This window comes from Halichoeres trimaculatus, unplaced genomic scaffold (genome assembly GCF_033239565.1).
Source record: "Halichoeres trimaculatus isolate MK-OKI-2021-1 unplaced genomic scaffold, fHalTri1.1 fHalTri1_scaffold_11, whole genome shotgun sequence".
NCBI lineage: Eukaryota > Metazoa > Chordata > Actinopteri > Labriformes > Labridae > Halichoeres > Halichoeres trimaculatus.
The window spans coordinates 10,329,693-10,345,529 of record NW_027437189.1 but is presented as its reverse complement, the minus strand read 5'-3'; the positions used below and the strand labels follow the sequence as shown (position 1 = coordinate 10,345,529).

The 15,837-nt window shown below is 37.9% G+C and overlaps 1 protein-coding gene across 9 annotated transcripts in view; it reads right to left on the bottom strand.

Annotated features, from left to right (window-relative positions):
- The window catches only part of LOC141798866 (membrane-associated guanylate kinase, WW and PDZ domain-containing protein 1-like), a 104,989-nt gene extending 103,259 nt beyond the window's left edge, over positions 1–1,730 (bottom strand). For 6 of the 9 annotated variants that reach the window (XM_074680759.1, XM_074680761.1, XM_074680760.1 and 3 more), the window contains exon 1: positions 981–1,725. In XM_074680759.1, coding sequence (XP_074536860.1) covers positions 981–1,278 — 298 coding nt within the window. In that variant the 5' untranslated portion in view covers positions 1,279–1,725. Of the gene's footprint in view, positions 1–980 lie in introns of all 9 variants that reach the window. The other 3 variants (XM_074680765.1, XM_074680766.1, XM_074680770.1) reach the window with 2 other exon arrangements.
- Between the last annotated feature and the right edge of the window lie 14,107 nt (positions 1,731–15,837).

Genomic DNA, 15,837 nt, shown 5'->3' with positions numbered 1-15,837 from the left:
AGGGCAAAAGAGCCAAATTCTGTATGAAGGGCTGCAGTGCTCGCTGCCTCTTAGACAGATGCAGGCGCATCAGACCGTGGGCAATGGGTCAAGCTCATTTGACACACAGCAAGCATGTCCAGAAATAAACCCATCTGCCCATGAGTGATGTCGAGCTCTAAAACACTGCTTCTCCCAAATGATTTTAATACTTTATTAGAAATCTGTTGTCGTTTTCACAAAATCTGTTTATTATGGTATCTTCGGACCAGTCACTGGCTAATATTTGTGCCAGCCAAGGTATTGGAAGAAGTTTTAGGAAGGGGAAAAAACACACTAGTCATGAGTTATGGAAATACTTTTGGTAATAAAATCAATTAAATTGGATTATTTCAAAGACTGAGGGTGTCACTTTGGGTCCAGAGTGTTGTGATGACAATTTTATGATATTTTATGTTACAAATATTTCGACCTTGCAAAAATATAGATTTCTTTTTAAGATTATCAATGAAAAGATAAAGTGCAACTGAAGATGTACTATTAAACTTCCACTTGCAGAGGAAATACAACCATCAAACAAACAAACAAGAAGCCACATGAGGGAACAGCAGCCTTTGGCAGAGCCTTCAAAACTTTAAAATTCTGCCTCTTCCTCCTCACAGAGAAGTAAACAGAAAGCAGCTGACAGTGAGAGCTGTAAGTGTTGGGAGTGTGGATGAAGATTTGGAGCTGCACTAAGTGGCCTAATCTGTGACCCTGCAGGTCTGACCCACAGTGTCTGTGGAGGGAAGAAGGCCTGTCAGGGCAGCTTCTTGTCAAAGTAAAAACTCCAGGCTGCTGGAGTGGAGAGGAGATGAGCAGCACAGAAACAGCCTCATGCATGACCATTTTGTCTTGAGCCTGTAATGTTGTACCATATGGTGGTTATAAAACAACTTCCAGTGGGATATCGCCACTCTACAAGCACGAATTGCACAGCTGAGTGACTACATTTCTCTTACCTTGACGCACAGTTTTCAACCTGACAGGACCTTGGCAGGCTCTTATCACAGCATAAATGTCATACAGGGGTAATCCAGACACAGCCACCCCCTCCACCTCCAGCACCAGCTCCCCCTCGCTGAGTTTACCGTCCTGGTACACTGCAGCATCCTCCCTAACTTGGCCAATGTAAGCGAACTCTCCATTCTCAGCCCCACCGAGCAGCTCCACGTTTAGGTCCCCATGCGCGTCAAGGATCAGCGCGCAGTCATTCACTTTATTGATCCAGTGGTTCTTCTTCTGTAGGACTTTTGACATGGTGACTCAGGTCCGAAAGAAAGCCCGTTATATTCGCGGAAGGTAGTGAAAATCACCGGATAGTCCCAGCAGACGGAAAACTTCAGCTCCTTTAGGTGTCACTCCTATTTGGAACATTTTCCCTCTTCTCCTGAGCCGAGGCATGCTGCTCCCAGTGCAAGTAAAAATCCACACAGATTAAAATCCGGATTGTTGTCGCTTCTGTTGTTGTTTCCGCATCTCTGATTCCTCGCTGTGGGATCTAATCCGCTCACTGATTACCCGCTTTACATCCAAACACACTTCTCCGTCTTATTCCTCTACTTCTGCTTCCTGCTCTGTCGATAATCATCCATTTTTGAAACTTTCCAGGAGAGTCGAACAGTTACCTTCCCTGCCGTTCACACAGCCGGCGGCGCCTTTAAGCAGGTAGCACGACAAGTTCATCCCATTCGCTCCTGCGCTCTGTCTATGGATGGAGGAATAGTGGAAAGTGGAGCGCATGCGTCCAGCTGCTACTCCACGAGGGGGAAAATCCCACAAGACCCCACACCTACCGGGTTCTGAAAGCTCCGCCCAGCCCATCGGCCGGTTCGTGTTTTCAAACGGATTACAGCGATCTGTGCGTTTAATCCCGCTATAGGACCCAAGGCTTTGAGTACTTACTCATAAATAATGGAAGTGCAGCACAGGGACGGTATAAAGCAGGGTTACAGTCAGCTATCTTGTAAAGGGGCCTCATTTGATGTGGGAAAAGTTTCCAGCTTCAGATCTGTAAAGTTTTTTTTCTCTTTAAAGTGTTTTATATTGCAATAGTATGCATGTTGGACTTTTTTTTTATTATTATTAAAAATGTCTCAGTATTAAAATTTAATGAGTCATTTTTAACATGATGACTCTAAGTTAACCTCTTTCACCACTCATATAACCTAACCTAACCTAAAGTGAATGTTACTTAGTCGAGATGAAAATATGAAACAAATTACATTTAACTTAAATTAAATAAGATTAGATTAGAATTGCCTCATAGTCTTTCAGTTGATCCAAACTTAAAAGAGGAAACCTGTAACTGCAAAGCTAAAGCCTGTAAGCTGTGGTGCAGACGCTCAGAAATGAAAGTATGTTGTTTCACTCAAAATCAAGTGGAGTAAGGTAGAATATTAAGGTAAAGTGCAAGTGCCGAGTATATGCACTCTATAAGTGCATGCACCCCAAAAACAGCTGAAAAGATGTACAACAGTGATATGTGTGGCCAAGCAGTTTTTATAAACCTCTTTTATGCATAACAGTGGCAACACAGAGTACTTGATGAAAGAAAAGAAATTAAAACAAAAAAATAATCAAAAAATACTCACAAGTGTCATAGAAACCCGCATAAACACACACATTAATGTACAATCCTCCACCTCCAACCCACCAACCCACACCCCTAGTGCACACAATTTAATAGAAATCTGTGCAGATAAACTGTGGAAACACAATCTGGAGGAGACGCTGGAGGTTAAGTAAAATGTTGAACTCACAATAAGAAAATAATAATTAAAAAAACTAAAATAAATAAGTAAGATTACACAATATTGAAAGACTAAAGCATTAAAAGAGAAAATGATGTCAAAATTAAACTTTAAGATACAGAATTAAAAAGCTGAAAGTAGCAGTGCAGTAAGTAAGTTAAACAGATAAAAAGATAAGTATATATTAGACAAAAAGTTAAGAAGAAGAAGACTCATACGTATCTGGATAAATAGATAAATCAGTTAAAGTAAAACTCAAAAGCTAGACTAAAAAGGTAAGTTTTAAGTTTGCTTTTAAAAATGTTTAAGCTCTGTGTAGCCCTCAGGTCTTCAGGCAATTCCACAGTCATGGGCCATGACACAAGCTGCCTCAACATGGGTCTTTGTTTGAACTTTTGGTACTGCAAAAAACCCTTGACCTGAAGACCTGAGGGCTCACACAGGCACATATGATAACAGCAAGTTAGATAAATGGGAGGGTGCAAGACCATGAAGACATTTAAAAACCAGAGAGAGATCCTTAAAATCAATCCTAAAAGATCCTTTCAAGAGGCTCAAGCATGGCCTACAAATACCAACAATTATCTATAACTCTGTGAAACTTCACTAAATATCATTGACTAGTCATCTTCCAGTATATCTCATTCAGCTGCTTAAATGTGAAAAAAGAGGATGTCCACAGACAGGAAGCTTTTGACATATTGAGCCAGGGGTCCAGAGTTTAGGGTTTTTGTTGGGTTTTTTGACAATCTCATGCATTATTTCTTCCTTAGGAGGAGCCAAAACACATTCAATTTTCAGTGCCACAGGCTGTTTGTCATTTATTCAGTGTTTGATAGTGACATCCTTCACAGCGTTGCAAATCTGTGTGCAGTTTTGAGAGAATCAGGAGGGATCAGGTGAGAAACACAGGCTGGAGCAGAGGGAAAACAGGGGCTCGTGTGTTTTCTGCCTGTTCAGATAAAGTACAGTGCCTGGCACTCTCCCACAGGCTGTGAGGGCAGTGGCCTGGATAGCAGAGCATGAAAGGCAGCTTTCCATCCCATTTCATCTCAATGTTGAGTGCTGGGAATGTTTGCAGTGACTCAACTGTGTCACTCTCTCCTCCTCTGCTCGTCATATAGAAAGACCTCGACTCAAACTGATACACAAGGCCTCCTATTATGCAGTCTATATAAATTTCATTCATTCTGTGTGTGGTGAATGCAGCACATCAACCCATATGACACCGTGTGCTGCCAGTCAGATGTCACATGGGAAACTCGGTGGGGACAAATTTGCAGCTGCAGGCGTGTGATTGTGACACACATCCAGAGAGGAGTGTGCTCTGTTTGGAGAGGTGCATAAACAAACTATGTTGTTTATTTTATTTTATTTTTTTATTTTTTCTTTGTTTTTTTTTTGTTTTTTTTTTCTTTGTTTTTTTTTTTCTTTATTTCTTCTTTCTTCTTTTTTTCTTTTTTCTATGTTTCTCCTTTTTTCTTTTTTCTCTGTTTCCCCCTTTTTTTCTTTTTTCTTTCTTCTTTTTTGAGAAACAAAAAAAGAAAAGACAAAAAATGAAAAAAGAAAGAGAAATAAAAATAGAAAAAAAAAGAAAAAAGAAAAAAGAAAAAGAAAAGAAAAAAGAAAAAGCAAAAAAAAAGGAAAAAGAAATAAAAGAAAAATAAATGAAAAAAAATTGTGTAGTTAAGCTACAGAATATCCAGTTGGTTAGGGATTGTTAGAGGTTACGATGGTTTGATTTATTATGCTGAGAGACATAGCCCGAGAAATTTACAGCCAAATTTTAGCCCATGTGCTAAATTAAGCTAACTGGCTGAAGCCTTATATTTAGGGAGGTTCATCAGAAGTTTTTAAGGCAGTATTGATGCCCCATGTTTTTTGTTTGTTTCTTAAGAATTTTTTTTATTTTTCCAAATTTGTTCATAATTTTTCAAGCATTTTCTTTCAATGACTGTTTTTGTATTCAAGAGCAAATTAAATGTATATGTTGTTATCTCTTCTTCAAGTTTCAGGTAAACAGAAACGTGTGGATCCACACCCTATTCACTTTTTTCTCTTTAATTCAAACAACTTGTTTTAGTTTAAACAAACTGTTTCTTTGACAAGAATAGAAGGCAAACAGTAACACATTCCCTGTCACTTAGAGACAAATAAGAAAAGCCTGACTTTGAGTGCTACACAAAGGTGAGCCTGCAGCAACAACAATGTGGAGAGACCATAAACGCCAATCCTCTTGAATTATGCAACAGAGACTGTGTTTAGTTTTATGAGTGACAGTAATTGTCCATTGACACATGAGCATGGAATGTCATGAGTCCACAATCATTGCAGAGTAATTAAATATTAACCCGAAAGTCAAACATGGTATCAATCTGTCAGAGAAAAGAACATAGAGGCGTCAACAGAAAAGCCACGCTGGGACAGCTACGAGTGTTTCACTGTCACAACAAATGTGGCAATTATATTATCCCAATGAATTATTCACCACGGGTTCTTTTTACATGCTTTATAAATCTTGTAAATCTTTTTTGACCTCTACAAATAAGGCCTGAACAGGTAAAGTTAAACTTTGTTTTCTCAAATTACATGCATAATTTCAAAAGTTTACAGTGACAGTAGCCTCAAGTGACATTAGATCAATAAAGGAGTATTGCACTTCTCACCTTTGTCTGTTGACACTGCGGTAAACCTGTTTTCATCTAAAATTCTACATTTGTCATGAAAGAATTTAAAGCACAGACAGTAGTGGGACTATTTTGTACAAATCATCTTAAAACCCGTCAGCTAGTTTATTTTTTAAGTCGGTAGCCTGGTAATTAAGGGTCTTGTTCAACTTGCTGGGTTTCCAATTTACATGATCACCTGTTTACCCAATTCACCTTGTTGGGCCTTTTTGTGTGAAGTTTGAATGTTCTCTGTTCTGTTCTGTTAGGTAAAAAAAAAACAAACCTTTTTTTGTTTTAACACCAACAGAAGTTATCTCGGTTAAATAAGATGTCTTGTGTCAACCCTTGTCTTAAGCCGTGTTTCCACCAAGCAGTCCGGTTTGGTCCAGTTTGGTCCAGTTATGCCTGATCCCGTTTATGCGTCGTGTAAGTCAGATGCCGGAAGGTACAGCTGTTAAATAATAGCGTGACGCCGTGGCAGCGTGACACAGTGTACCTCGCAAATAAATCCAACAAAGAAGAAAAACGCAACACAGTAAACAAAGAGCACAGATGGAAGACATGCAGCATTTTGTCCTCTCTGTGATTGGTATGTAGCTTTTTGATACAAATTGCAATCAAGCTTTGTTTTGGAGAAACATGCAACTTTAGTTTTGTTGAGTTAGACTTGTGAGGTAACTCAACTTCTTCAGGTAGTTGTTTGAATTCTATTCTGTTTCAACTCAACTAAAGGTTTCAGTTATGTCCCGCTTTCATTTTTGTTTATTTAAATTATATTTGTTAGTTTCCTTAACTTTTTCAGGTTGTTGTTTGAGATTATAAATCTGTTTCCCAGACACCAAGTCTGTATCATGTGGTTCTAAAGTCAAGTTTGTGCCATGAGGTACAGACACCTGTTCCTGAACATGGAAGGTAAGTCATACATCACACCATCTGGTCCAGACAGTCTAACGACACCTGTTTAGCTGTTTATTGTGTAGACGTATTTTATATCCATAGTATACCCTCCTTACTTACAATGACAAAATAAATAACTAAATAAATAAATAAATAAACAAAAATTGTAACTCATAAAAGTATTTTAAGGTTGCAGCTTTACAAAACAGTTTGAGGATGTCATATCCACTGCACTTCCATCTAACTCATAGTGACAATAACTTTTAGAACACAACTCACAAAAGCATTCTGGGTAATAACGTTTCAATCCAATGCCCACCTAAATTCCTTGGTTCCTCTGATTTATTTGGATATAGATTTTCAAGCTGAAATATACTTTGTAGTTGAGACCATGCCAACTTGTTATTAAGAGTTGTCACAACAATTTCAGTAATCTTTTGTCACACGAACATAGAACAATATGCTAGAATAAAAAATATGCAAAATCACATGATCACCTTTTCACTTTACATTATCCTTAACTCTGGAGCAACAAACCTGGGTACCTAGAGAGTGTTCACAGTATAGGATTAATACAGAACTGTTTTACTGAGCTAGTTGCTAACTTTAAGCCCTATAACGCTGAGGGCTGCAAAATCTGGTGCTTATTTTCTGTTAAGTTGTCAGTATGAATTTCTTTTTACTTTTCACATTCTGATTGTTTATTTGTTGTTGTGGCTTAATTATTTAAAGGACTCAAACCATATCAACTAAATCATATTAAAGTCCAGTCAGCTTGCAGTGTGTGAAGCTCCTGGACAGGCTGATGTCTTCAGTTACCTTCTCGTCATGTGAAAAAGATTAGAGTAATACAATTGCACAGCTGTTAAGCAGACTTCAAAGAAAGATATTCCTGGTCCACATGAAAAAACATGCAAAAAAGCCCTGACTCAGTCCTGCACACACTGTTCTCAGTTGCCTCTAATTCTAGGCTTATTGTGTACATTTGCTGTGCACATGTAATCAAACATGATGGACAGGAGCGTTTCGATCTCATGTAAAGGACCTGATCATTAAAAAAAAACACAAAAGGCTGAGAAACAACATCACAATGTGGCATACAAAGCTATCAAACGCCAGGATGAAATCTGCGGCTTTTTGTAGTTCAGAGAAACATCTGAGGGATGCAGTGTTTGCGTTGCAAGAAATCATGAAAAACAGACTTATTTACACCTGTGAAGGATCAGATGGCTGCAGGGATTGTTAAATAATGCAGGACTTAGCAGCTGAAGCCTCATAATCCAGATGTCTCACAGGATACCAGGCTGAAGATTTGTCTTTCACAGATACTTGTAGTAGAACAGCAGAGAGTGGTTATATTTTAATGAGCAGAACCTTCTTTAGGGTGTGTGTTTTAGGGATGCACAAACATTTGCTTGGGTGAAATGCAAATGTGGAAATATTGGTTTACATAATAGAAAATAAAATGTGCAATTAACAAGCTGCATTTACATGGTGCAAGTTCAATAACACACACTATGATCGATAATACATCTTCCACTTTGATTGGTGGACAGAAAACGTTTTTTCTATCGCGGTTGTTATTTTTTATTGTTGTGTTTAAGAAACAGCATCTCAGTGATTTTATGTAAATATCTTTGTTGTGCTTTTATGTGGTACCTGTGGCTTAGAGGTACAGTGAAAATTGGGGGTTCAATCCCAGCTTCTGGAGGCACATGCAAAAAAAATCCTCCAGCAAAACACTGTACCCTGAAATGCTTGTGCTGCTGGTCAGCAGTGTGCAAATATGTATGAATGAGATTAGTTAATACTAATGGTCCCTTACTGTAGCAGCCTCTGCCATCAGTGAAATGGGTAAATGTAATGGAGTAAAAGCCCTTTGAGTGTTTAGAAAGACTAGAAGAGCTCCAGACTTTCAGTGGATGCATTTGTTTTGTGACTTCAACTTCTGGCGTGGTTTCTAATTGGCTGCTCCTGACTCCAAATTATAATTATTTTTAACACTATAAAAGTGTGAATGAAACAGACTTTTTGAAGATAAAACATTCCTTTCAGTGATCAATTTTGCCCTCTTTTAATTTTTGCCAGTTAAAAGAAAACCAAAGAGAGCAGGGTTGATGAAGACAGGGGTAAAAGCTGAACATAGACTGACTCAAAGACAGCCTCAGAACAGAAACAGACTAAAAGATGAAATATAATGAGAGATAACTGTTTGTGACAATGGTTTTCACCACTCTTCCCAAACTAGGGCATTAGTAAGGCTGTAGCTCATAGAAAGTGAGAGCAGGGATGAGGAAGACACATGATGACAGAGCGACATGAGTTGTCATGCAGTGTAAGTCGTACTCTGGCTATGCACCCCCCCTTCCCTTACATAAGACACACGCTTGGCTGCGGGCGTAGAAAACAAGGCCTGTCCCCATGCATTGAGCCTTCCCCTTCACTGAGTCTTAACCATGCAGCACACAACGGGAGCAGACAGTGAGCAATATTGAATTATTCAGGCGCAGAGAACATTGCAGCTTTGAAGGGAGCAGGGCTGTGTTCTCTGGAAACGAGAGCAAAATAATTCAAAAAGGCAAAGTCATAGTGTTTCTGTGCGTGCTGTTTGTTGAGAAAAAGTTCGTTATGAAACTGATTATGTCAGCACAAATTTAACAAAAGTTTACCATGAGGCCACACTCACTGTCTAACCCTACATTCCCGTATACAAACAGCTTCGGCAAGAACTAATTGTTCACATACTTGACAATGCACTACACGCGTTTTCTGGAGGATACCTCTAGAGGGCAACACCACAGAACTCAGACTGAATGCAACTACAGGTTAAAAAGGATATGAACACCACAGAATTGTTAATTAGAAGTCTTGATAGTCTGGTCAGAAATACTGCAGCAATTCTAAGTTTTTCTGATTCTTTCTGTGCTCGAATGTAACAGACTTCAGCTGCTAACAGCTGCTAAAAGGTAAACTTCTCTCCTGTAGATCACTTGGGAAGTATGTTTGTGACACGAGGTACAGATGTGGATGATTGGATAAAACTTTCTGTGGCAGCTGTGTTGACCCTCTGCACATACACTGACACGACTGCTCATGTGCAGACTCAGTCCTGTGTCCACATTCTGAAAATATCGCTTTCATTCTTACCAGTGTCTCATGTCATGTTGTCTTCCTTCCATTAATGGGTTTGTAGCACTTCAATGTTTTGTTGTGTAGTTCTTGATTCTTGTGTGTCTAGTTTAGACACTTCTTGCCTTTGTGTGTTTCCCGCCACTTTGTTTGCCCTCATTAATGTCACCTGTGTCCTCCGGTGTCACACCTGTTGCTCGTTACCCTGTGAGTATTAAGTGTCCTTCATTCCTCCTCCCTTAAGGCTGGCACACATTACAGGATTGTCCAAAACTTCACACATTTAGAGACCACACACTTGATGATAATCGAATAATAATATCACACTCAATATTCCAAATCTCCCTTAGTAAAACGTGACTTTGGTGTAAACAAACATGACAGACGAACAGGAAAAAACAAAGATGTTTGTTTTTTGGACTCTAGAATTTCGAAAAAAAAAAAAAAAAAACACACAAAAGAAAAGGGATTATGGAAAAGGTTTGGAGACAGGGATATGGGCTGTATGAATAACAATGCGAGTTGAAGGTGAGAAAAATCATTTTAAGTATTACAGATAGATTTCTTACTTCCTCTTTGGTCAGCCAGCTGAGTCAGCTCGCTTGTTGATTGGCTTTGCTCCGGTACACGCGACATTAGATACTGTACCTGCTCGGCTCCTCTCAAAGTACCCCACACACTACAGAATTTTTAGTTGCAAATATTAAACACGTTCATTATCTACGATCTCTCAATCAGAGGCCACAGGAAAATCCCACAAGATGTCATCAGACAATTGGGCCTTTGCTGGCTATAAACGTAAAGGTGGAGATCAGGACAAAAATCTGCCCCATTATCCTGTAGTCGTGTGTACCTGCCTTTAGTGTTTTGAGACTTGGGCTGTTTTCCAAACCATCTACTTTGACTTGAATTGAATTTATTTATTTAATAGGGATGATGCAGTTTAACATAGTTCCATCACTAAGTATGAATCTGATGTGCTGCACGTAGAGTTTATAGCAAATGCTAATTTCCAACTCTTGTCCCTAGTTGGGCCTTTAAAAGTCAGAAAATGTACAATAACTACATGTAAATGTACTATGAAGTAGGCACTGCATACTGCCTAATACTTTTGCATGTAGTATGTAGCATGACTGTTCTTTTGGGTCTTTTTATAGTATAGAGCTACAGGTGATGGATTTTTTTTTTTTTGCCTGTCTTATAAATGTTCAACACAAATTTGGGGTAGATTTTGGCCCTTTTTAGTTATTTTGTTAATCCTATCATAGCAGAATCATTACATTTGATTTTCAATCTTACACCAACTGATATATTGTTAACTGAAAATAAAGCTGAAAGGGATTTTTGTTTTTACATCTGATGGAAAAAACACTTCCATATGATCCTTGTATGGTTAAAAAGGTGAATTAGAGGTTTATATGGGCTTTAAGGAATTTGTAGAAGTAAACGCTTGTTGTATCATTTGAAGTAACAAGATTTAATTGTGTTTCTTTCGCATCACTTTGCTGCTATCTCATGGACCGTCTCACTTTAGTGTTGTTGTATTGTAGTTATAATGCCAACTCATTTCAGTAGATTGCTTTCATTCACCAAAACCTGACATCTGCATAGACAAACAGCGTTAGCAGCGTGCATTGTGGGTATGCCAGGTAGACTGGTCCGTTGCATACTGAGAAATTTTCCTGGATCAGTAGGACATCCGGGATTAGTATACTGCAGATTTAGCAAGTTTTCGCATACTGACTACAACATACTGAATTTCAGTGAAAATAGTAGGCACTGCTCGTGTAGTACGCATTTTGGAAAACAGCCATTCATTTTGCTGTCTTGGGCTTTTAAAGTATGTCTTTCTTTAACCTTTTTGTTGTTTTTGTTGTTTTGCGCAAAAATTCTTAATTTCTGCACATGAATCCACTTTTATTTTGGCCTATTGGGAAAAAAGCTAATTTTTAGTAGCCCTAACTAGTAATGAATCAAAGCTGAATAGTCATTGATCTGTTTCTATGTTGCCTTACGTCTGACACATGCAGTCTCTTTTGCTCTTCCTGCATACAGATTTATACGTTTTGACAGAATCATTAAACCAAGATCTACAAACACTCTTCTACTCCATATTGTGTAGTGCTTACTGTTACAAACATCTTTTTTTTCTGTCAGTCATTTTGCTGAATCCTTCAATGTTCATCTTTGGTCTAATTGGAAGAATATCAAATTGACTTCTCTCTGCAGATTGATATGATTGCAGTGAGTCAGATATCATAGCTGTCAGCCTGTTACTTTAAACAGCTGTGGAGGAATAGAATACTTAATAATCTGAATCAAGAATGTTGGATAAATACTGTATTTATTACACATGTATGTGTTTATTAACAATAGATTTTTTTGTCATGTGTGCATTAAAGTTTTAAGTCACGGAAACAAAATGGATCTTTTTGGAACGCTGTAACCCTCTGTTCCAGAGACAGTCTTTGGTGGTTTTGTGAGAGAGCTCCAGGAAGCAGCTGTGCACTGCTCCTTAATGTAGTGATGGTCAGTCAGACGTACATTCCCCAAACCCTCCAGATGTGTTCATGTCAACATGAAATCAAAAAGTTTCTGACCCCATTTCTTGAAGAGTTACAAATGTACACTGCTCAAAGTTTAAATGCTTCTGTGGAAGAATAATCTGCCCATGAAAACATCAAAATACACATTATAGGTTGTAAATACACATAAAGGAAGTGATTGCCTAACATGAAAAAAAAAAAAAAACTTTACCATGATGTTAAACCATTTTTTCGAGGTACATTGATGCATATAAATAAGATGGGATATCCAAAAAGCCTAGTATGTTTTTATTTCTAAATAATTGTGTTAAATGTGACAAATAGTTGTCACTAAGCTCCCTGTTTTTGGTTCACATTTGAGTTAGTTCAAAATTAAAGGTTTTATATAGAAATTCTTGACCTTAGAATTTGACAGGTGCATTATTCTAGAGGTCTTTTGTCATACAAAGATGAAAAATACAAGTTGAAAGCACTTTTGTTAATTCTTCAAACCTCTTTCTAAGTCAGTGTTTTGAAAGTGCCATGGCTTAATTTTTTCACTCTGGTGGATGCCAGCATAATCCTTCTGTCCATTACAGTCACAGTTAACAAAAACTCACCACTTCGTTGTGTTAGGTAAGAACTTTAACAGCTGCCAAAAATGATGACTGAGTTAAATTCACAAGTGAATTCAGGCTACCCCTGGTTAGGAATAGGACTACTAACCTGCTACTCTGCTAACCTTAACATCACCTAATTTCTACAGAAAAGATGATGATAACCTGGTTGGTTCAGCAGAGTTTACCAGCCCACACCAGGGTTCATTTCAGGCAAGCACAGACAGAGTTGAAGAGCAGCACACAGCTGACTTCCAGCCTGCTGGAAATTTCTGGAGTTTCTCCAACGGAGTGGATGAAAAAGCTTTAGACAAGTCAGCAACCAGACAACAAATAAATACACACCATGCTGCCTGTCTTCTTAGGGTGACAATTAAAAAGTAAGCTTAAATAAATAAATAAAAAGATAAATGGTGTCTTTTCTGTCCTAAAGTGGCTAAAATATTTTAAGATTTTCTTTCTCACAAGAAAATATAAAACTTTTCAGTTCTCAGACTGTATTTGTCAACTTTAGCACGACATATTTTTGTAAATGACAACAGTGATGGACATGGCATAATTTTGTAATGTTGTTCAACTAAAGATACCCAGGCCAATCAGTAGGAAGGGGCCCATGTGGAGCGGGGAGCCTTAAAGAGACAGTAGCTAAACGATTCACTTCAGGTAGAAACAGCAATAAGGGTTTTCAAAAACACCAGCATGAGAAAAAATGAAGATCACGTAAAGCCACTATCTGGGTATCAGAGGGTCAGTGTAAACCCTAAAAAAAGCTTAATACCCATCTTTAAAGGCAGCTGTTGAGCCAAAATTCAACCCACACTGCAGGTAGACAGGTTATAAATGAACGGTAATGAGCAGTGTGTCCAATAAAATAAACTCTACCTCCACGTTTACTATTTTAATCTCTTTCTATGAAATCTCATGGGGTGTGAATGACAAATACGGGACATTTTTGCCTTTGAGCCATCCTCAATCCACCTGATGAGGACTGACAGTTAAATCACTGAAGGTAGAGCTGAATGTATCTGGGACAGATATGGATTTAGTGCAGGTTATATTTAGAAAACACAGAGAAGGATTTAATTAACTGGAAAGTTAAACTGTCAGATAAAGGTACAACTGACTTACAGGTTTTTATTTAGGCTACTCGCTTTCAGCAAGACGTGACTACATCTGAGATCGATGGCCAACGTCTTTCTGCTCTGGCATTAAAAAAAAAAAGGTGTTTCATTCGTGCTGAGATGCTGCTGCAGCTCTCTACCATGAAACATCACAAGGCCAAACAATCTCCACACATCCTCCTGGGATGGATAACTATGTAATCACACCTTTGCGTAAGACTCTGTAACCTCATTAGACTTCTTTTACAATCCAAAGATAAGAATGAAACACAATATTTCACTCCATGTGGATTTTATTAGTTGCTCTTCTCATGTGTAAAAGACACTTGATTTAGGTTTTATGCCTTTATTTGCTTCCAAAGAGAATAGCTGTCTGCTTTCTTGTCACAGTAATGCTTTTATCAGCTTTTATTCTCTGATATAAACTTAGCCCCATGTGTTTATGGCTGGAATTCTTTAGTTTCAGTTTAAAGATTGTTTTTGTTATTTGCAAACCCTTGCAGTTACAATCAACAGAATGCTTTTCTGTATTAGGCTATGTTTCTTAAAGTTATTTAATTCAAGCCCAAAAACTTGTCATAGATACTGATTCTGGTAAAGCAAAGTCAATTTTTAACATAACACCGTCTTAATTCAAACCGTGAGCAGGATACCAGGAAAAAATAGAAACACTTAATAAACTCAGCAAACCTTTAAAGCGGCGCTGTCATCTTTGAGCTAAAAATAGGATTAGCAGCACTGCCTCTTTTTTTTTTTTTTTTTTTTAAGAGTAGAAGCACTGAAAGGTGTGAAGGCTGGATATGATTGTTTCTCAGCTTAGTTCCATGTTTTTTCTCTCAGTTTAAGTGCTTGGATGATGTTTCAGCTGACCCTTGTTCTGGTTATTAGATCACAATTCATACAGCACAAATCCTGCAAAGGAACATGAACAAGTCACATGAAAACGTTCCTGGCAGGGTCTATCTTCATATGTGGTTGTACGTCAGATACAGGTGAGATCTTTGCAAGGTGACCTCAGCCACAGCTTGGCCTTAAATGTCAGATGAGTGACACTTAGCAAGGGTTATTTAATTTCAGAGGAAGCAAACAACATAATTTAACTTACCATCATATACACCATGCTGTCAATGACGTCTTTGTTTTTGCTCTCTTGCATGTAGTCGATTAAGATTCATGACCAGTTCACGCAAATCAGTGTCTTAGATTCAGACCATGTTCAAATAATGGGATCATTTAAAATCAAGTAAATTTGTCTAGTCTGGGGGAATAACATTGAGACTGCTTGTAGGTTTGTGTGTGTTTTACAGTCTGGTAAGTCTAGCAAAGTCTATCTTAGTGAGCTTAGCTAAGAAAGTTAAGTTTGTAATGTCTTATCTTGGCTTAGGTTACCTTAGGGTTAGCGTGTTTGTCTAACTTTCTCTTATCTTGGCTAAGTTGAGCCTAGCGTAGTTTAGTTTAGTTTGCTCAAATTAAGATTGTCTCATCTTCACTTTAACTAAGTTAAGCTAAGCTGAGCATGTGTTTTTTTTCTTTATTGGTTAAGTCTGTCTAATCTGACTTTAGCTAAGCTCGGCTTAATTAAACATAGTTTAGCTTGGCTGAGTTGAGCCAAGCTTAGCTTGGGCTAGGTTAAGTTTGTCTACCTTATCTTGGCTTGATTTTGCTTAGCTTAGCTTCACTCAGTTTGGCTTGGCTTTGTTTGGCCTAGCTTTGCTAGGCTAACCATAGTATCATTAAGTTTTTTGTATCTTGACTGTGACTTGGTTTAGATTAGCTTAGCTTGCATTTTTTGTTTGTTCAGTTTATCTTATCTGATCTTTACTTGGTTTAGTTTAGCCTAGCCTAGCTTAACTCAGTTTTAATTTTGTTAAATTCATCTAACTTTAACTTTGACCTAGTTTAGCCAAGCTTAGTTAAGCTTTTTTTAGTGCGGCAAATTAGATTTTTCTTAACTTAACTCAGCTTGGCTTACTTTAGCCTTGGTTAGTTTAGCCTTTGTTTTGTTGTTTTTGTTGTTGTTTTTTAAAAAACTTTATTTGTTTTTAAGTTAATCTTGTCTTGTCCTTTCTGAGCTGACCTTGGCTTACCTTAGTACTTTATTTTGTTTT